This window comes from Labrus bergylta, chromosome 9, assembly GCF_963930695.1.
Source record: "Labrus bergylta chromosome 9, fLabBer1.1, whole genome shotgun sequence".
NCBI classification, from domain to species: domain Eukaryota; kingdom Metazoa; phylum Chordata; class Actinopteri; order Labriformes; family Labridae; genus Labrus; species Labrus bergylta.
The window spans coordinates 10,093,779-10,115,383 of record NC_089203.1 but is presented as its reverse complement, the minus strand read 5'-3'; the positions used below and the strand labels follow the sequence as shown (position 1 = coordinate 10,115,383).

The 21,605-nt window shown below is 39.9% G+C and overlaps 3 protein-coding genes across 5 annotated transcripts in view; all 3 read right to left on the bottom strand.

The window, feature by feature from the left end:
* Positions 1-630: 630 nt before the first annotated feature.
* Positions 631-6,085, bottom strand: fnta (farnesyltransferase, CAAX box, subunit alpha). The gene is made up of 9 exons (XM_020634380.3): positions 5,899-6,085; positions 5,461-5,546; positions 4,927-5,041; positions 4,535-4,639; positions 4,205-4,331; positions 3,607-3,755; positions 3,244-3,306; positions 1,370-1,562; positions 631-1,184 (listed from the first exon to the last, which is right to left on the bottom strand). The coding sequence occupies exons 1-9, from the start codon at positions 6,024-6,026 to the stop codon at positions 1,023-1,025; spliced, it is 1,128 nt and encodes a 375-aa protein (XP_020490036.2). The 5' UTR covers positions 6,027-6,085; the 3' UTR covers positions 631-1,022.
* Positions 6,086-6,696: 611 nt separating this feature from the next.
* On the bottom strand, positions 6,697-15,840 carry aup1 (AUP1 lipid droplet regulating VLDL assembly factor). The gene is made up of 12 exons (XM_020634403.3): positions 15,526-15,840; positions 14,012-14,149; positions 13,006-13,156; positions 11,917-12,104; positions 11,684-11,756; positions 10,789-10,862; positions 10,403-10,469; positions 9,511-9,613; positions 9,267-9,404; positions 8,459-8,598; positions 8,160-8,248; positions 6,697-7,059 (listed from the first exon to the last, which is right to left on the bottom strand). The coding sequence occupies exons 1-12, from the start codon at positions 15,564-15,566 to the stop codon at positions 7,014-7,016; spliced, it is 1,248 nt and encodes a 415-aa protein (XP_020490059.1). The 5' UTR covers positions 15,567-15,840; the 3' UTR covers positions 6,697-7,013.
* A 1,695-nt stretch (positions 15,841-17,535) lies between these two features.
* zgc:66433 (uncharacterized protein LOC321250 homolog) overlaps positions 17,536-21,605 on the bottom strand; it is a 30,907-nt gene continuing 26,837 nt past the window's right edge. For 2 of the 3 annotated variants that reach the window (XM_020634396.3, XM_065958431.1), the window contains 5 exons: positions 21,307-21,410; positions 20,778-20,925; positions 19,532-19,650; positions 18,943-19,000; positions 17,536-18,492 (listed from right to left, as the gene is read on the bottom strand). In XM_020634396.3, coding sequence (XP_020490052.2) covers positions 18,017-18,492; positions 18,943-19,000; positions 19,532-19,650; positions 20,778-20,925; positions 21,307-21,410 — 905 coding nt within the window. In that variant the 3' untranslated portion in view covers positions 17,536-18,016. Of the gene's footprint in view, positions 18,493-18,600; positions 18,657-18,942; positions 19,001-19,531; positions 19,651-20,777; positions 20,926-21,306; positions 21,411-21,605 lie in introns of those variants that run through there. The other variant, XM_065958432.1, reaches the window with a different exon arrangement.

Below are 21,605 nucleotides of genomic sequence, written 5' to 3'. Positions count from 1 at the left end.
ACACTGGAGTTCGATCGTGTTTCTTTTTTTGATTCCCAAAATTTGTGTGATCAAGCAGTGAAGATGATTTTGTGGTTCTTTCACTCTGAAAAAAAAAAACAACGGGGTCTGTCTGCATGTAAACATGACAAGAGCGAGGAGAGTTTCCAATGTCGATTAAAGAGCTGCAGAACTATTCCAATCGCTCCCAGGTGTATTTCAGGATGTCAATGGTCCAATTTGATACGCTGCTCTCTATACTGGAACCACATACTAATAAGAATACCAATCTCCTGATTACTGAACAGCCATTGGCAGTATGGTGGGGACACTAAAGACACACACACACCCACACAGGGCTGGATACGAAAAACAGAAAATCAATCCTAAATTTCTGAGAAAGTTTCAGAGTCAGTGTGCAAATCTACACAACATGACATCGTACTTCTTTTTTTAATGTGCTTCAACTTTGAACGAAAAAGACTGACTGATAAATACTCATAAATCATAACCTTCTCAATGCTCCTGCTGTTAGGGATTATTTTATTCAAATTTAAAAATGTGTCCTCATATCAGTGACAACATTCATTTGAAGAACAGCGGTTTAGTCATGGCGAGGGGACTTGGGTCAAAAAAAGAAAGAACGATGTGTGAGTGTGAAAGACAAACACATTTATTACCAATCTAAACAAAGAGTGACTTCTCTTACAACTCTAAAGGTGATATAAGACACATTTAAATCAGCTCATGAGTATGCAGTTCTTTCTACTGAGAATGGTGACAAACTAAATGTAACATGATACACTTTTCTATCAGAAGTTAAAACAGAGCCTAGTTTCTCCTGTTCCATGTTAAGGACTTATGCTAAGAGGTCCATCTCTTTATTTTAACAATGCTCACTTCTCTTAGCTGATCTCTTGTTAGTGATTATCCTTCACTCATACGATGTAACAAATTACAGTCATATTAAACTCATAGGCTGGTTCTCTTGACAGATTCATGAAGCAGAGCAGAAGTGGAAATGTTGCAAGGCTTGTGGAGGTCTAGCTCACTGCCGGTTTCCCAGATGTAGGGACTGTTGGGTCAGGAACATCTGCTGTGGGCTCATTGGAGGGAACTCCACATTTGCTCTTTAAAGAACGTCCCAAAAACAGCCAGTACTCCTTGCGGATGGTGTCCTTCTCATGTGCCAGAAGTTGACAAATCTTCATGGAGGCAGGGTGGTGGTGATGGGGGCAAACACAAGGAAAGTCAGGAAATAATAGATGCAAAGTTTACACGATCAAAAATAAAAACACATCTTAGAAAAATAAACCAGTTAGTGTCTGGAATCTGAATAGTCAACATTTTCAAGGTTCTTTTTCCTTTAAAAAAAAAAAAGTTAACTTACTGCTAGAGCCTTTTGTAAAGTTTGCTTTTGTTCCTCTTCCTCCATATTCTCTTTTTGGTTGCTGCTTTCCAAAGCGTCCTCATAGCAATCAAACAGAAAAGCGAGAAGATAAGTTGAACAATGCGTCTCCTTCAGCTCCAGGATCCTTTGCAGCAGACCTGGTGGAGACGACAGACCTCTGTCCTGCAGCATCCTGTAAAGATGAAGAGGGGGGGATTGGTTTTCTAATGATAACAATCTTCACTTGTTTTTCCCCCCACTTGTTTCGTTTAATGAATATCAGATTAAACAGGATGCTCACAACACATACATACCCATTCGTACAACAAAGTAAAACTAAATGTTTGAATGCACAAATGCTATGCCTCTAAGTTATCTTAAAACATGTCTTTGTCTTCAGAAAAAATCTGTTGTTCAACACCTAATCGGGAAATATTAGCCATGTTCTAGTCGGACACATCATGTAGGGGGATCTGAGGGTCTTCCCCCAAATTTTTTAGCACTAAACTTCTCTTTACCTGAATTATGATACATTTGAATGCACCAGTAAATGTCTTTTCTGCACCATCTCTTATCCATGTTTAGCCTTGTGTCCTGTTTTTGTCTCTTTTATTGTTTATTTGGTACATTTTCACACAATGATAAATCATTCATTTGAAGATTTTGTGTTTTTGCACCACTTTAGCCCTGCAGAATTCCTCCAGCCTTAGGTGAATATAAGAGACATATGTACAGTTCATATTTACTGCTGTGAGACATTGTTTGTCTTTGCACTTTATAGAATGGAAAAAAAAAAGAAATCCAGAATTAAATCATCTCTGTGACAAATAACATGCAGAGAAGAGGTGACCTTATTTTTATTTTACCTTTCATTTAAAATCTTCATTTTTACTTAGTGAGCACTCACACTAGGCAATCAGTTCTCTACCTGAGCACTTTACCCCTGGAACGCTTGGAAGACGTGTGCTTCAGCACGATACAGTTAATGCACGAGCACAAGCATGCGGGTACACAACGTGGACAGCATTCATTATGGAGAAATCCTGGAGTGTTAAAGCTGTATCGACTCAAAATCAGCCACAAAGTCAGTAAAGTATCTGTCATGTTTTCTGTGTTGTTCACCAATGACACGGACTCGACCGTGCGTCATTTTTATTTTTATTTTCGAGTTTTCATGTGTAAACAAAGCACGCTTCATAATTTCGTAAAGCCATGCATGTGTTGTATATTTTGACGTTATATAAGAGGTAACCATGCACAGGCCCGGTTAGTCCTGGAGCAGTGTGAGTGCAGGCCGGCGGGGGATCAACTTTGCTCAGTGTGAGGGTGCCCTAAAAGAACTGTATTGTTTCACAAAGTGGCCAGAACATGACTCCTATTTCCAAAAAGTTTCACCATTGATTTTGTAATCACAATAAGTGAGCCTCATGTTAGAAGCTTATTAATGACGTAGCAAAACGAAGAGAGAGCAGAATAACATCAGCAGCACAGAGCAATTAAAACAACAATGTTTTATGAGACATCAAACCTAAAGTTTTGCATCTAAATAAGAGAAACATAACAGCAGACGTCTTTCTCTCTCTCTGATCCCCTGTAGAGAACTCAAGACACTAACAGGGTGGGTAGAGAGCAAGTACAGAAGTCCGCTAGTTGACTGATCTTACACGACGGTTTTATAAGGATACAAATAAATTCTAAAAGAGTCAGAAAATATACTTAGACCATATGTGTTGTAATATTTGTGACAGCCTATGTGTGAGAAATAGTGCCATCCCTAAAATAAAGTCTCATGGGTTTACATTTCAGGTCGGAAGATCCGGAATTCAGAAGGATCAAATCCCTGTTAAATAAACTACTGAAAAATGACACCTTACCCTTTCAAATAGTTCCATGCGCTTTCATTGTGGGGAGCCTTCCGGATCTGCTTCAGGCAGTACCTGACACAAATACATGCAGTTAAAAACTCAATCTCTTTTTAGTAAAGAATACAATATTAAACATAAATGTTGCCATTTGATGCATTGCACCAGAGATAGCTTGGAGCTAGTTCACACGTGCACATACTGAAGACCAAGAGGCATTTGAAAAGTTGTATTTGTGCTATTATCAACTTAAGAGGATCTCAATCTGCTGCACATCATCACATTCTGTTTTTATGTTTCACACAACCTCCTGACTTTTGAGGAAATGGGGTTGTAACATTTGACAAACTAATCGTCCAAACAACATATACTTACTGAATCTCTCTCTCTACTATGGCTGGGTCAGAGAAGCCTGTGGTGTGAGAAATGACGAAATGTCTCTGGTTCCACGAAGAGTTATTCCTCACATCTTCCTCCAAAAGATTTTCCACAAACTCCAACTCGTCGTCCCACAGTTTGTACTCCTGGAATCAAAAATAAATACAACATGTATGGGCAACGATCTTGTTATGTTCATCATGCTGTGCTTTTAGTTGAGGTCCCATAATGGATGAGACAAATACTGTCGACATGACTTCAGCAGAACAGCAACAAACAATCACATTTACAAGTAAAGCATTCAGTGAGGCATTGAAGGAGAGGGGCACAGAGTTGATCTAACTCTTTCATCATAGTCTCATACTCTGCTGAAGTTAGAGAGACACTTCACAGCTGAGCAGTGGATGATAGCTGCCTTGCTGAGTTGCTGCTGCATCCAAACAGGCTGTGTGTCTGCAGCAGTGCTGCTGGAAAGATACGACTGCCAGACCTCAGTCTTTACTATGAGTAGGCCTTTATTGGTGGGCAGATTTGAGTCGATGTAAGTGACATATTCTTTAAGATCTGGACATTGATACTGCAGTGAAAGACCTACCTGGATGACCCACTGTCTGTGTTGCCAGGCGTGATAGTTCTTTGCATCTTGACTGAGAATGTCTGCAATGAACTCCAATTCTTCTGAGGGGTCATTCAACCACTCTACCACCATCCGTCTGTGATGCCTGGGAGAGAAGAGTTCTTAAAAGTACGCTCTTGTTTTTGAAGCATCTCCAACTAGTCACATTTCATTGCTTTACATTTGATAAAAACAAACAATAAAAAAATATCCAAAGTGACATTAATCATGACCTGATCATGAATAATTGCTGCATTTATACGATAATGGCAAACAACAACAATCTAAACATACTTTGCCAGCACTCACCAGACTTGGTAGTTTTTGGGCTGCTCCTCAATGATAGCAGTAATGTACCTCATTTCCTCTCTGAGGTCCTTAGACAGGGCTTGAAGCAGTACTCGTCTATAGTGCCTGCAAATTTCCAAAACAACGTACTTTTTGTTGATAGTTTGAGGTAGTGCGTTGGCACATTCACAAGTGGTAGAGAATGGACGACAAATTGCAAGACTGTGTTCACTTCCTGCATTAGTAGTTGGATACATCTCTAATCAATCAGTGGATCGATGTATGTTTGAATCCTCTCCAAAATACCACAGGCTACTGAACATTTCAAACAGGAAATTGCCTCTCTCCTTTTGTTCCCCAACATGTTTACAAAATGAAAGACAAAAACGACAAAAAGTCGATGCATTGCTCACCAAACGGTGTAATTGGCAGCATTCAGCTCGATGGCCTCTGCGGTTAAAGCGAAGGCCCGCTCGCTTTTTTCATCATTCTTCAAGAGAGCACGGAAATAGTCATAAACATCTGCAACTGTTGGAAAACAGAACCAGTGACTATTAGTGAGGTCTAATATCAGTGGTTACAGGAAGAAGAAAAAACGATACCAATACATTACAACTCTATCATTTCTTTCTCCCAACAAACTCGGCTCACAAGTTTTTTAAAGGCTAATTTTGGAGTGTGTAAATGTTTCACTGCATAGTATTTTATCATCATCACATAATTGTTCTTTCAGTGTGTATTGTGGTGTTGTGCTTTGTTTAACATGATCTCCTCCTCCTTCTTCTTCTGGACTGTATTTGTCTCTTTTTCTTATGTCTGTGCTTTCTTTTTGGGTTTGTCTTATATTTCTTTTCTGCTGCTGCCACTTTGGCCAGGCCTTGCTCGAAAAAAAGGTAATTTGATCTCAAGCAATTCTGCCTGGTAAAATAAAGGTTAAAAAACCTCACACTTCTCAGAGTAGGCGATCTTCACCACAGGATTTGGTCCATCATCCTGGGGTACAGGCTGCAGGTCAGCCCACTCCTTTCTGTCTCTGAAACAACAACAAACACCTGGGATGGATTTCTTGGTTGCTCATGGTACTTAGTGAGTCAATGTTGAATAAAGTGATACAATCCAAAGAGCATTATTAAGTCACTTACAACACAAATCTGAATTTACCTGACCACCTTTACAGTGTTTGTTTTTGATCCCAGTCAAATTAGTGGTAACGTTATACAAGTACACTCACTAAGAAAATACACATGAAATAAGAACTTCTCAAACATGTTTCCATGTGTTTGTAAACTTAAGTTATTATCTCATGACATGTCTGTCTCTGCAGGTCCGAGCAGCTCGTAAGCTAAGCAGCCAAACATTCACAGAAAGTAGAACAGAACAAGTACCTGTAAAATAAATATCGAGTCGGGTCGTTCATGAAATCATCGCCGAAGTGGTCCTCTGTCTCTATGTCAAACTCTTTATCATCTTTGACGTCCACAGGTTCGTCCAAAGTTTCCACAACACCTGACATTATGAGCTCAGTCTGTTAGCTTAATCTCGCTAGTCCGCCGCTAGAAAGAGGGAACACACGTCACATCCGGTGTAGCGACAACGTTACCTTTAGGGACTGCAGGAAATATGGCTTTTAAAACCCAAATGGCTTTGTTTGAAAGGTGGTATCAAAATACCGCCCAGACACAATTATGTCTTTAAGAATAGGGTTTGTCCAAACTCAGGACAGCACTTTATTCATTTTCCCGAATCAAACCACTTACTCATCGATCGAGGTGCAGTCTCTCTGGTGTAGTCTTGTCTTAAACAAGTTTTCTTCAGTCTTTCTTTGAACAATAAAATCAGTGAATACGTTCATTTACTTATTCTTTTTGTTTAATGTACTCTACCTAATATTTACAGTCTATGTACACTACTCAGTACGGATGCACAACCTCTAAATATTTACCCTCTGGTTCCCTCTAGCGGCACAATCTGCTTGTTTTGTTTTCGGGGTAATGTACATATGCATTGGAAACTTAAACGACAAATAACAAGTACTCGTCAGGTTTAAAACCGAAATATTCAGCCTACAGATTAAATTTAATTTACACCAAAGTCGTATTAATTTCATTTTCCATAAATTGGCGTTGGAGTCAATTGCTAAAAAAACAAACAAAAAAAAAAAAACAGCATCACTTGCAAATGTCTACGGTCAAGCTGAACTTTATTTTCTTTGACATTTCTGGACATTATAAAAATAAATAGATGATTCACAGTCAGTGGATCATAATACAAATTGATATCAAAATTATGTATCAGTCAGAATGAAGAACCAAACACATGCAGTATCACCTTTCCATGAATGTTTATGCTCTAAATACTTCTCTCCGTCATTTGCATTAAACAAAATCTGTCTTTTAATGAAACCTGTCGACAGTATATAAAAATCACCATTCAAATTAGAATGCTATGCAAGTTGAATAGTCTTCTTTCTGACTAGTTGATGGCTTGACCCAAAGTGTGCTTAATGAGTGTCCTCTTGATCCAGTCCATGTTTTTCAATGTAGCGTCTAGATGAGAGAGAAAAAGTAATACAAGAAGTCAGTGTTCAGTTTATTATAATAATTAAGTATTCTCTGTTTGACACACACCTGGTAAATGTGCCACACACACTCTCTATTACACTTTCAAACTGTAAAGATAGTATGTCTTGTTTCAAGACGGTTTCACAAAGTATACAGTACATCTGAATTCATTTTCCTGCATGATCATCGCACAACATCAACATTTGACCTTTTCAGCTTGAGAGGAGTAGGAGCATCTGGGTTGTTCAGTGCACAGTTCATAATCGTACAGCCTTGATGATATGGGGATATATTGGTGGACATGGCCTGGGTAACCTGCACATTTGCAAAGGCCCCATTTATGCTTAACCATACAGTATATACAGGTTTAGGAGCGTTTCTGCTCGTGGAGTTTATTAGAAACCATGCAGAGGCTTTTTGGGTCGGGGAGAATCATTTATATCTGAACCTCCTCTCCATCGCTGCAAAATGTTTTAATTTGCCTTTTGCCTCGAAAACCGAGGGGCGTCCAACACGGGTGTGTGGGGGTGCCTTAAAACCGCCTACTTCTCAGGCGAACAGGTACAGACCATTCTGGACCGGATTCTAAATGTAGAAGGACATACTGGCTGCTGCACTGTTGTCAGAGAAGTCAGCACTTCATCATAGCATGTTCCTTAATGTGTCATGATATAGAAAGGTCACTCATGATTTAATTCAGTAGATTTCTTACATATTGGTCCTTTAATCAAGAATGGTGAAACATCCCACATGCACATCTCTTCAGTTCCCAAAATGTATACAAAGTGTTAAAAGGGATGAATATGACCCTGTCCCAACTTTTTTGCTATTTTTAATTAAACGTGGGGTTTCAATGTTTTGCACATCATCACATTCTTCATCCACATTATCTCAATGGTTTAGAAACTGGGGTTGTGTCGATGAGTCTTGAAATGTTTCATCAAAACAACAGTTGATTGTTTTCCAATCAAGTCAGGCTGACCTTTGTTGCATTCCTGCTGCAACCTTTAACAAGATTTTGCTCCTCTTGAATATTATTAAATCTCTTAATCATGTATTAAAGTTTAAAACAGTAAAACCTTTACCTTCTTGCAAAATTATACAGTGCCTCTTTTCTCTCTTGGAGAGACAAATGTCTATCAGTTGGCGATCTCCCGAAAGCTTTGGCGGCAGGCTGTGGATGAAAAGACAAATATTCACACATTTGTGGAGATTAAATTAGTTTAGATTTGTTTTCATCTGAGGTATGAAGAAGTTGACCTCAAATCCCTAAATGTCAGTATTTACATGTAATTCACAATTCCCTCCTAAATGTCTAGCAATCATTTAATGACACCTCCTACAGTGAGGGAGCTGAGGTGTTTCAGCACGATGAATCTCAAACCTTAATGGTGGGAGCAGAACCAGAGGAGTAGGAGCTGTTCCTTGAAGGCCCTAATGTCGACGTCCCAGTTGCTTCCATTTGGGTTTCCTCCTTGTTCTCAAGCAGGTTTGTTATGGTTGTGTCAACACAGTTGGTTTTTGCTGCACACAATTACAAAAGAAATAGTAAGTGCACGATCATCCACAGCGCAGCCACGCTTTATAAAGCCCTGTGTCAACCCAGCGTTTTTTTCTGAGCGCCAGCGTCTTTTTTCAATTGTTTACAATGAGTAGAGAGCGTTTGCTGCAGCAGGCGGCCGCTTGGAAAAAAAACTCAGCTTTTTCTGAGTGCAACCCGTTTTTTGTGCGTCCCCTCTGAGAGCTCAAACTGTAACTCTTTCAACATTTCACAAAGGTGCTGTTGATGTCACCGACGCTCTTTTCCAAATGTATGATATTCCATGTATTATTGCCCCCCTTGGGATCATGTCTTGTACCCACATCCTCTTATCTCCGGGTCTAATCAGGAAATAAACAATCTAAAATAAATCATAAAGTAAAAAGTAACAGAGCAGTGTCCGTCATACAGCGGCCGTTGTCAACAGACTGTCGTCATAGAGACAAGACGGACATGCAGCGCTTTTCTTGTCAGAGCACACACACTTCATGCTTTTGCCATCACTTTTCTGCCCGGAAAGAAAAATGCTAGGTGGACCCAGGCCTTAGTGCTATCATTTGAAAGTATACACCATCTAGATGGTAAATAACAGAAGAACAGACCAAACATGGCAGGGTTATGAGGCAGTAATAGGAATGGAAACCAGGCCTACCTAAGTCCTTTGTGATTACATTCAGAGGGACATGAGGCAGCACGTCCTTCACCTGTTGGGCCATTTTGGCAATCCTACGATCATCTGTGCCCAAACTCTGGACCATGAAGCCAAGGCCGATAGAAGCAGGTCTGACATCTAAGGCAGGAAACAGACGAGCTGACATCGACTCAAAATTGAAATCCTACCAGTTGAATTCCTTTAAGAGAATTCTACACATTGTGTCTACATTGTATCTACTTACTTGTTGAAGCTTGTGGTAAAGTGTGCCTTTTCCTCTTGACGTGCTCTGCTTTATCAGCTTTTGTGATCTTGGTGGATACCAGGCCAAGTTCACTGGCTAGTAGCTGTAATCAAAGTCAGATAGATTCAAACTTCTAATGCACAGCTGCAGGTGAAGAGCAGACAGGACAAGTCAGATTCTACAGGAGTTATAACAAATATACTACTGTTCTGCTTTGAGGGAACAATCGGGAGATTAGTAAGTTCCCTGTACAGCATAGGCGGATCACTGCATGGGCAAAGTGGGCAAGTGCCCAGGGCCCTGGTTTTTCAGGGAAGGAGAGGGACAGTCAATGAAACAGGGAGAGAGCGAGAGAGCATGAGCGAGAGAGTGAGCTTCAGGCCACGTGACAACTGGAACTACAAACTATTTGTACAGGAATATAAAAGTAAGGAATGAACATTCACTTTGAGAGCCTGCTCATGTGAGTCATAATATGAGGGAGAGAGTTCCACATTTTGTCGACTGTTTGACCTGTTAAGATTGCGCGATGACTTCAAAGCACAACAGAAAGTGAACATTTCATCATTTCATTTTTTTTCCGGTGAAGAATCCTCACAGGGTTATTTTAGTATTATTAAACAATAAATAACGCAATACGAGCTGTGTGGTTGTAGTTTGCCCGGTGTTATTGTGCAGCCAAACTCTGTATGCTTGAGGAGGACACACACACACACACACACACACACACTGCATGTGTGATTTTAGCGTGTGTAGGTAGGGGTCTGAGGCGAGTTTGTGTCCAGTGCCTGTGCTCCATTACCTCGCCTAAGTTGCATTAGTTTAAGCGTGTCTTTTTCCTTAGTGCCGTTACCCAAAGATGATTCTAGCCAACTGAACACCATTGGTTTACCTCCTGGACTTTGTTGGCAAACTCCTGCATCGACTCGTCTTCTTGTCTGGATATGGTTGGGAGCCAACTGGGATAGAAATGAAAAAAAGAAGCAACACAAAAAGTTACTCTGAAAACAACGGTGATAACACAAATGTTCAAACGCATAAAGAGACTATCTACTTATTGAAACATGCTAACTAATCAACAGTACTGGCGAGAGACGATACTGAACACTTAGGGATGTTCCACAGTGAACAGTTCATCTCCTTGTTTTTCAATGTTATGGATACAGTTTCAGTAACTCAAAGCTCTACAAAAGTATTTTAGTTTCTATCGATCATCTATCTGCAGAGTATCAGGGTTCAACCGATGGATGGAAATAAATGATACAAATTATTTAGTACCTTACATGATACACTGTACATGGAGCGAAAAATGTCCACAAGAGCTCCAACAGCCAACTTGACTCTGGTGTACTCTGTGGACAGACAAAACACAATCATATCAGCCATAGTGTTACATTTCAGTGTATGTATATGTATGAACTGACAGCAGAAGAGAGTGTATGAATACTAATAGTTATGGCATGGGGCCCTGGTGATCCAAACAATCTCTCCAGCGTTTAAAAATATCTCCAGTGTTTGTGAAAGTCCTCCTTTTAGCTGCAGCTGCGTACAGCAACACGACACTGAGTTCTACATGTTATTCCTGGTGCTCAGATGACTGGATTATATTGAAGCAGCCCACACTCATCTGCTTACTCCTACTTACTCCTACTTTGAAAAGGCATTTTAAATACATTATTTACCTCTAATAACTTCCCTCCTTCCTTTGTAGTAAAGAACATTTAAGTCTTATAATACAGGCAGTACCATTGACCCTTTCTTAGCTCTCTGATTGGCCTGCTGACCCACCAATCAGAGAGAATGATTGGTCTGATTGGTGCCAATCAGAGGGCCCACAACACTCATAGCAACCGTTGCTCGGCTACTTCCAGTTTGACCTTCGCATGGGACAAGTCTTTCAGCGTGTCGCACAAAAAAAAAGTCTGTTAAATCATGGGGCATCATCATTTTTGAATGAGAAAGAGCTCGGCGACAAGAGATTTCGTCTTACCTAGTAACAGTAACTAAGGCTTGACAAAAGGTCAACGTTACATGGTCTCCTTGTACCAGTCACAAATGACTCACAATATTTTACGGAGCGGTAAAGATTTAAAAAGTCAATTCTGTAAACACACAATAGCATTTGAATGATCTATCCCTCCTCATATTTGTTTACAAGGTAAATGAACATTACCAAAGCAATCAACGGTCTGGTCACCCGTAAGGCCACAGGTTGAATGGAGTCAGTCAGGGAGAAAGGCCAGGAGCTGAGATTGAAAACATGTATTCATTAGTCGAGAATGTACGCTGTAACAAGGCAAACACGGCTGACAAAGATAAATCTGACAGAAGGAACAGCCGAGACAGTAATTCATCTCCATTATTTTATAAGTAGTTTCATCCTCTGTAAGAAATATTCACACTAACCTGAACCTGAGCAGACCAGCGCGGCCATTTGTGGTGTCCTCCTCAGGGAACAGGAGCAAAGGCGGGATACCTTCACTGGCGCAGTATCTCTGAAGAGAGTCTTCTAACACTCCTTGGACAGACGCTGAATGGATCTCCATGAAGCCTCTGGCCCAACACACAAAGCCTGTTGAGCCCTCTAGCTGGGGCTAACAAGCGGAAAAACACAAAGCAAGCGTTCCTTATATAACACTGAATATAAAAACAACAAAGCATAATGTAGTCTTAAATATATTATAAATCACTTATTCTACGTGCAAAGTGGTAAACTCCTATTTCAGACCAATTCTAAATGAGACCTGAAATGAGATTTTTTAACTGCTTTATGTTGGGGCGCTGTTAGCCTAGTGGTTAGTGCGCACGCCCCATGTACGGAGGCATAGTCCTCCAAGTGGAGCGGCCCAGGTTAGAATCTGACCTGTGGCTCCTTCCCTACATGTCATTCCACACTCTCTCTCTCTCCCCAGTTTATGACACTATCCACTGTCATGTCTCTAGAATAGAGGCATTAAAAAGCACAAAAATAAACCTTTAAATAAAATGCGTCATGCTTGCAGCTCACACTGTTGAAATGAAACATTCACATGTCGGTAATCAGGAAAAAAGGTCTCCACCATTGTGCACCAGTTAACACAAATAAAACAACACATAATCTAAACAAATCTGTTAGGCTTAGATATTTTAATATCAGGTTTAAAATTGTTATTTTATTTTGCACGCACGCACTCAGAGAGCATCCAGATGTTGTCAATTATCAATCCATGCAGCACATCAGCGCATACATTTTATGCATAAATAAAAAAAAGGTTGGAAATGTTTGTATAGTCATAAAAATACCCGGGCGGCCCGACCAAGTATCGTCTATATTTGGGAAAACAATGCTGTGCCATTTCCAGCACATGACTTGAAACTTTTGAGAAGTACCTGACCTTTTCAGAAACTGCAATGTTTATAACATTCACACTAATTAAAACTTGCTAAAACAATTGAACGTGGTAGTTATCAAAATCAAACAGACACATTTAAAAAAAAAAAAAGTCAAACACTCACAGTATTGCAGGGGGTCAGGAGGTTGATTATGTTGTGGTCAAAGTCTGTCACGTGGTTGCATATGTACAGCTTGGTGTTCTTGTCTCTGGAGCGAGGGTTTTTTTGTCTCACATGCATCCCCAGGACTGAGCACATTATCCTAACAATAAATCTAAAGACAGAAAAGAAATATGGATAGGTGTGATCAGAAACACACAGTGAATCATTCTCAATAACATAAACTTCTAAGAGGACCAGCTCAGTGTGTATCAAGACTCATGGATCCATCGGTTATTAACTTTATTTACACATGAACATAAATAGGAGCCAGACACATTTAAAAGGTATCATGGCTTAACAGGCACAAACCTTACCATTTATAAAAAAGGAGCCACACACTGCAACAGTTCTTAACTGACTGACTGAATTGACTGTAGTCATATCTGTAAGCAGCAGTCACACTGAAGGTGTTTTATGGGATACACAGTTTGAAGTGTGTTAGCATTAACTGTCATTTACTGCTACCACCGTTTTTATAAATGTGTAAAATTACTTTTTCTGGGATTTTTGGGGCTGATATCAATATCGATATGAGGAAGAGGAAAAATCCAATACCGATAAAACGGCCGATATCTTTTCTTTCTTTATTTCTTTATTTAACACTTAAATAATATATGAAGACAAGATGGTCACTCAACTGGAAAGTAACTGTGCATGTACGTGCGTCACCTCTTGACTCTGGAGAGTAATAATGCTTTTGATAATCTTTATAGCACACTCAGCTGGTGAAAGAGAACTGCTAGTGTAATACAATGATACTCAAATGAAATGCTGTTTGACTGGTGAATAAATCTAATAATATTAGCCGATACCAATAGTCACTTGATACACTAATATTGGCTTATTAATGGGTTGGGCTCTAATAGATTTAGATGAAAAACACATGACTATCACAACAGCAAAGCTGTCACAATCTATTATTTCTGCTAAGAGTTGTGTAAATAATATGAAAACATAAAATACTTACCTTCTAACAAAACTTTCTGGAAGTGCACAGCTGACCAGGAACACGTGAACACCGATAAAGATCCGTATTAACATCAAGCAAACGCCCACAGGAAAGTAAACCAGTAACAGCAAAAGGATTAATGTGTCTTTGGGAAACCTGTGCAAAGAAAGAATCAGAGTAACACAAAAAGAGTCAATGAAAGTTACCAAAGATCATGATCAGATCAGAAGTAACCGAAAGCAATGAATGACATTTCATCAGAAACAACAAACAAAACCAACTGCATGTCATTCAATTGTTCATGTACCTGTTCTAAACACCCCACATAAAGCTAAGGTTAGGTGAGCCCACAGCCACTGTTCATGCAATCAGCATGTAGCTATGTTTAACTAGTAAACAGCAACGTGACATGTGTAGAGATGTAAGTACAGGAGCATAGTGTTGCCATGGAAGAAAAAAAGCTTTTAGTTTGTTTGTTTGTTTAGTTGTTAGGACATACAAAGTGATCCCTTTATAAATAGAAACTTCTTGTTACAAGACAATACTACTAACAATAAAATAAAGTATTAAGCCAGACTCAAATATATGCTTTAACTGGGGCAACAGAAGGCCACTTCAGCACCAAGATTATACATATACTGACTAAGGATTACTCCACATTCAGTCATTGTGTTGCAAAGACGCAAGATACTAGTTGTTAAAGAAATACTGCCCAACATGAAATGTCCTCTAACATGCAGATATCTTAGGGGGGGGGGAGCAGGGGGGGGGCGGGGGGGAGCAGGGGGGGTGAAGGCTATTAAGACTCTGAGGAATTTTTCTTCAAGTTCAAAGTGCAGCTCAGTTCATCGGTCACGAAGATCAACACGATTCATTTACTGAAAGCACACATCTGCAGTCCACAGTAGAGTCACAACATCCGCAGCTTCAGTTTCTAAACATTACGTGTCACTACATGTTTGGCTGCAGAGACAAGAGATGTCTAAAATAAAACCTGTTCTGTTTTTAAAAACCCAACACAGCCCCGCTGCATGTACAGGCCTCATAACCAATCTGTGTCTTTATTAATGAAGGACTCGTTTTATGATTAAGTGACTGCTATGACAAAGTTATTCAGCCAACACAAAGACACACACAGACACACAAAGACACACACAGACACACATGCTGCATGAGCCTCTAATATCAATACAAACAAGTTGCGTAAACTTTAATTTAAGCTTTTAATAGAGGATGTCGTAAGTTTAGTAACCATCTACAGATAGGTGCACACTTGAATTAACATACACACTGATGCTTAATAAACATTTATAATAAAAACCAGCCTTATTGTGTTAGTTAGATAGCTTCATGTTTTATAAAGCTGTTGTGTAGTCGTTTAGCAGCCTTAGCTTTAAGTAGTTAACTCAAATGTCAGACAATGATACGAGTATCCTGTATTCACTTTGATAAATCAGAGTAAACCCTGAACAGAGACGAGTCTGTGTCTAACTTGTGTGTGTGTTGAAGATCACAGTAACTTGCTGACTTACCGACGGAAGTCAAACATGTCTTCAGCCCCCCGGGTCTCCATGTCTAGCAGTCTTTGCTCAGAGGCTAATGCTAAGAAAACAACTTGAACCGAGACAATAAATCGGTCATAACGTCAGCGACAGCACTTTGGTCGTCCTGGGACTGAAGTGGCAGCTTCGCGGTCTCCAAAATCACGAGATGGATTGTAAGTCAAATGTTTTGGGCGACCTATTACTGCGACTTTAAAATGAGAGCTCAGCAGTCGCTCATATCGGCCGCGATGCTAAGCAGCTAGCATCTATGTTTCTCAAGCCTTCTTCTTCTTCTTCTTCTTCTGATGATGAATTTTTGGCAGGCTCCAACGACTACAATCTCTTCTTCTTCTCGTGTTTTTTTTTTTGGCGGCTCGCTAACAGCTTGAACGTGCATACCGCCATCTACTGTACAAGCGTGTGTAGCATCATGAAATGTATACTTTAAATTCTGCCTGGCGATCTTGTCTAATATTAGAACGAAAAAAAAGAAATCCCCCCCTGACAGATCTTATCCCCTCTCCTTCTCCCTCTGTGCCCAGTATTCCTCCCATACTCCTTCTATGAGGGTGCAAAAGCATGCATTGCACCCTCATTTTACATTTCTGCATCCTCAATGGAATGGATGCAAACAATACAATAAGTGATAAAGGCTTTCAAATGACAACAGTGACTCACTTTGTGTTTACTACATCCATGTTCTGATGCACATGACCTTTTCTGTTCACTGGGGGCCACATGCAGGAACAATAACACCTGTTGCCGTCCTCTGTAGCTGCACCCCCTTTGATCTCAGGTGCACCCTAAGTCATTTTGTCCTCGAACAGGGCCAGGTTTAATGGTAGCAGACATCTAAGTATTGCTTTACTGCCTTTTATAGGATTTAGTCATCTCCTATACATTGTCCCCATATCTAATTTTCCCCACAGTCCATCATCTCCTTGAGAAGTTGATAAAACACCGTACCTACCCTCTTTACTTGTACTCAATTCTAGTTTGGTCTTCAGTCTTCTTCTTCTCATCCCAGATCTTTGCATTCTCTACATCCTGTCCTAAAGTGTTTCTATTGCATTTGGTGATAGCATGCTCTACAGTTTCATTTTTTTTTTTTTTTTTTTAGAATTATCTTTATTATCCGTCATTTTCATGCTTTCCACCACAGGTTCTCAGATACAATGTTCTACCGATCTAAATGATCTCATAACATACAGTTTACTTTACGCTATTTAAGAGTGGTATCATGATCACATGAAACATGTACACACACACACACACACACACACACAAACACACACACACACACACACACACACACACCTCACATTAGACCCTGTCCTGTATTCTCCCATGAGTCCCCCTTCTCGCTCCACCCTCCAGCCATGTCACAGCTTGTTTCCTAGATTTCACAAAGCTTCATAAATATACTTCAATACTTCATTCAATTTTAATTTAACCTTGTTGTTATCTTCGGCGTATTTTTTATAGTCAAATAATATCTCATCAGTTATTTCCAAATATGTAGAGCCCTGCTCAGAACAGGCTGTTTCTGTGTCTGTAGCTGTATGGTGAGAAGGCAAAAAACAGAGTTGATTCTACGAAGATCAGTTGAATGTAACTGTTACAAGTTATATTTGAGCAAAAAGTTGATGTGCAATACGTGAATTAATAGAAAATAGGATATGTTAACAAAACATATTTTGCCCCCCATGTGATCAGGATTCTGACGTCAAGTTGGCAAGTCGGCCACCTGATTATTTTCCGAGTTGTTGTTCCAACTTGAGCAGGTGTTCATTTGCATTTTACAACTCGGGAACTCGTTTTTCCGATGTGTCCGAGACCACATGAATGCACCTTCAGTTTAGCTCCTTTTCCTTCAGCTTCCATTGGATTCCTCCCGTTACACCATTTTCCTTACATTCTTCCAAAATGTGAGCATGTATGACGGCCTTAGAAGAAACACACAGTAGCACAATGTCAGATAATAAAAAAGTCAAAGACTAAGAGAAAGGGTTTTTATTCATCCGGAGAATCATTGGTCAGTTTATGTTTATTTTATAACCACTTCCTGTAATGAAAGAATCCTCTTTATAAGTCTGCTTTATTGCTTACCTGAAATGCTCATTGATACCAGGTGGAATCTGCGATTGACTCCATGAAAAACACAACATTTACGTCTGCGAGACTACAAGTTTCTTTTCACATTAAGGCACTTTATAACTTACAAAGACTTTTATAAAAATCATCCACTTCAAAAAGACACAACATTATTTGGTCCTACCCTGTCGTTTTGAAAAGTATGACTGTGCAATATTAAGGAAGAGTTTAACTGAGCCTCTTTAATGTGGAACAGATTGTTTCTAAAACAACAAAGGTGAAAAAAATTAGAAGATAAGTAAAACAGAAAAACAACTCTTTGTGTGCAAATGTATACTGGTCCAGCCACACAATAAGACCAACCCCTCTTGAGCCTTTTCGCTTGTCACTGGACAATCTGGGGCATCTCGCTCCATGCTTTGGCCTTTTTCTTTGCCAAGGCCATCCAAGGTGGCTCGTCCTGTGTGAATGCCGGAGGAGGCAGGAAGCGATGGGAGGAAGGGATCTGGTTCGAGAGCCCTGAAGCTCTTGAACTAGACTTTTCTGGGGCATTTCTTGATGAAAAAGGAGGGGAGATAAGTGTTGAGCCCATGGGGTCGGGCGTCTTGGAATAGGTAGAAACATTGGAGAGTGGTGGTGGGCTAGCACAAGGAACAGATTTTTGGTGAACATGAACCTGAGAAGGGGCTGAAAAGGAACTTTGGGGTAGCTTGTTGAAGGTGACAGGAACATGGGGTTTCAGGTGGACAGGATTGGACAGACCATACGACTGGGATTTAGACGGCTGAGGTGACATCAGAGCTGAAGGCGAGACAGCCCTCCGTACCTCCTTGTCAACAGATTCTATAGGGTTATTCATCTCTGAGAAAGAACAAATAAGACACAAAGACACACAGTAAACACACACAAAGAGACGTTCTTTTAAAATAAAGTTAATAAGTTTGATCTTTGTTTGTGTTGATGAAGGCTGGCATGAATTTTAGATACCTTTCAAATCATTTGAAAATGCATTGATGATTATTTATCTGCAATTAGATTGAAAGAAGGCAAAGATATCTATCCACAGAATGAATTGCATGTACAGTGTAAAAGTTCTTGATGCAATAGAATAGAACTATCTAGGTTATGGATGTAAAAATGAGAGGGGGATTTAATGTTTCTGGGTCAGATGCAGTAGCAGGGTTTGTCCACATGAGGGGAACTTTGCATCAGTCAAAGGTGTGTTTTTATACAACTTGTTTAAGCAGATAAAAACCCCAGAAGAAAACAAGTTTAAATGACCATGTATGATGTGCATGTGTGTGGCCTGACCTTTGTCGGTGGACTCGGCAGTTTTGCTGTTGTTTGAATTCTTCATCTCTGGTTCCTCCTGATGACAAAGATCAACACAACCAGTTGTTATGATTAGTCGGCTCCAAATGTGTGGTAAAGTCCTGTTCATACAGGGTATACAGTCATTGAACGTCCATTCTAGTCCTATAAACCTGTATTGCTAGAGAACTAAATCTCAATATTATATATTAAATGTATTGTCATTGCATGCTGCAAGCTAAATGGTAAATGGACTAGATATTTTCTAGTCTTCTGACTAATCAAAGCTCTTTTACACCCTAGGTCACACCTACACATTCACACACTGATGGCAGAGGTTTCTATGTAAAGTGACCATCAGAAATAAGTAATCCCATTCAAAAACATTCATACGCAGTCGCCGAAGCAGCGGGAGAAATTTGTGGTTAAGTGTCTCGCCCAAGCACGCATCGGACATGTGGCTGGAGCTGGGGATTGAAACTCTAACCTTCCTGTTGAGAGACGACGACTCTACCAACTGAGACACAGCCGCCCCACGGATACAAACCAGTCGCTCTCTCTCTCACACAGACGCACAAACACACATTACCTTCTTGACTGTAGTCTCGTTCAGGGAGTTGTCTTTATAAATCTTCTGTTTCTGTATGGCCACAGAGATCCAGCTTGGGGAATCAGGTTCACTAGAAACACCAGGAGTGGAAGCTGGGTCTGGATCAATTAGACAGCAAAAAGACTGTTACACTAGGCGCTAAATCAGTGGGCTAAAAACTCTTTCTTTTTTCTTATCTTATTTAGCTCTCATTTTGGGTGAGGAGATCACATACTTTTGATCTTGAGCTTCACGCTCAGCCAGGCCAGCATAGCATTTACATCAGTTAAGGCCAGGCTGAGAAATGTATGTCTCTATCCTCCAGTAGAGCAGGTTCTCTCTTGTGAAATGATTGAACATCCTTTTAAGGTACCACATGTAGAGCGTCTTCAGTCAACAGATCAGCTGCTATGATCTATGTAAAGGATCCTTTACTTCATGTTTATTTGTAGAGGGACAAGTATGGAGCCCGTTTCCACACACTACAACATTTAAAGCCTAAGCTAATTTGCAATGCCCGTCTGTAGATGGGCCTTGAATGATGAATTCTTTCTGATAATACTTTATGCAAATGCTGATGATTTACTTTTGAATTCTTAGAAATTTGAATTCCTAAACCTTTAAGGTCATAAATTGATAACTTACTTCTAAAATGTTATAATCCCACTGCTAGTGGGATCCAACACTCCCTGACAAGGGGTCCCCAATTCTAGCCCTTTCATGAACTAGCCCATTTATTCATGTGTGGACTGATAACCTCTGGTGAGCATCAGTGATGCTTGGTTCATATGACGGCATCATCTCCCTATGGTTCGGCCAAGTTGTATTCTTAATCTCAATTGTTTAGATAGCATAGGCTCATTTTAACTAACTGGACACAGGGTTCCCTTCATGTAACATTGGTTATACTCCAATTTTTGATGCTTGAAAAAAAAAGCTCTCTACTTTTCATTGAAAACCTAAAGATATTTTTAATATTTGTAAAATGTGTGTCTTTCAGTGGGAATATTCCTGGTAAGATAAATGTTAAGTAAAAATGACATGCAAAAATGATTTGATTTATAATCAGATATCCCATTTGAAATAATATTCATTTTCTCCTTGTATAGAGTAAAGAAGGTGATTTTGAAGTACTTAATGGATTCATTGTATCTTTTTTTAAATTGTACAGAAAAAATAAACAAAGCAGGGAAAAATGAAGACTTGTACACGTTGTCTTAAGAAAAGTCGTTCATTTAATACACACCTGAGATGTGCTTGATTTTTGCTCCTCGGTCTCCATGTAGGTCTGGTTTCTTGGGGAGCGCTGGTTTGTTGCTTGGTGGCTTTGCACTGATTGGCTGTGTCAAGTCAGTTTGACTGCTGTAAGGCTGAGCTGGGGCCTCAAAGGAATGCTAAATAAAAAGTCAAAGATATAAAATCAAAGTTCAGTACCTAATATTTCTTAAATGTGTAACAACGTTTTGGCCTCTTGGGAGTTGCAGGTAAAAGCTGTAAACAAATCACTGTCACTGACACAGTTCTGGGCTCAAAAACAAAAGGCCCAAAAGTTATTTGGTAAAACAATGAGGGCAACTCAACAAGAAGTGTTGCGACTTCCTGGCCAGCCCTGCTTTTGGGGCCTTTGATTAAGATGTGCATTACCGGCGGCTGACCACAAGATGCACCTTAGCCCGTTTTTAGGGTTAATGCCAGAACCATCAAGTAGCACTGGCAGAAGTAAGATGGGTTTCAAACAACATACATAGAGTCAAAAAAAAAGTGTTGGTTTTTACCTGTGAATTTTGCTCCTCTGAACTAAAGCGGTGCAGCACTGGCGTCTTTCTCAACCACACTCCAAATGGATTGTTGTTGTTTCCCTTTAATAAGGCCGGGACCGCTGTAGGAGGAAGGATGGAACAGCTCATCTGTGGTTTAACTTTAATCTAACTCCATCATCAAGCCAACCTAATGTGACGTGGCAAATTACTCTGATTGCTTTAGCAAAAGTACAAGAGAAGATATAACTTAAAATGACACAGTTAATTGAATAGATCAACGAAAAGCCAAGATTCCAAATAAAAAAAAATATTCA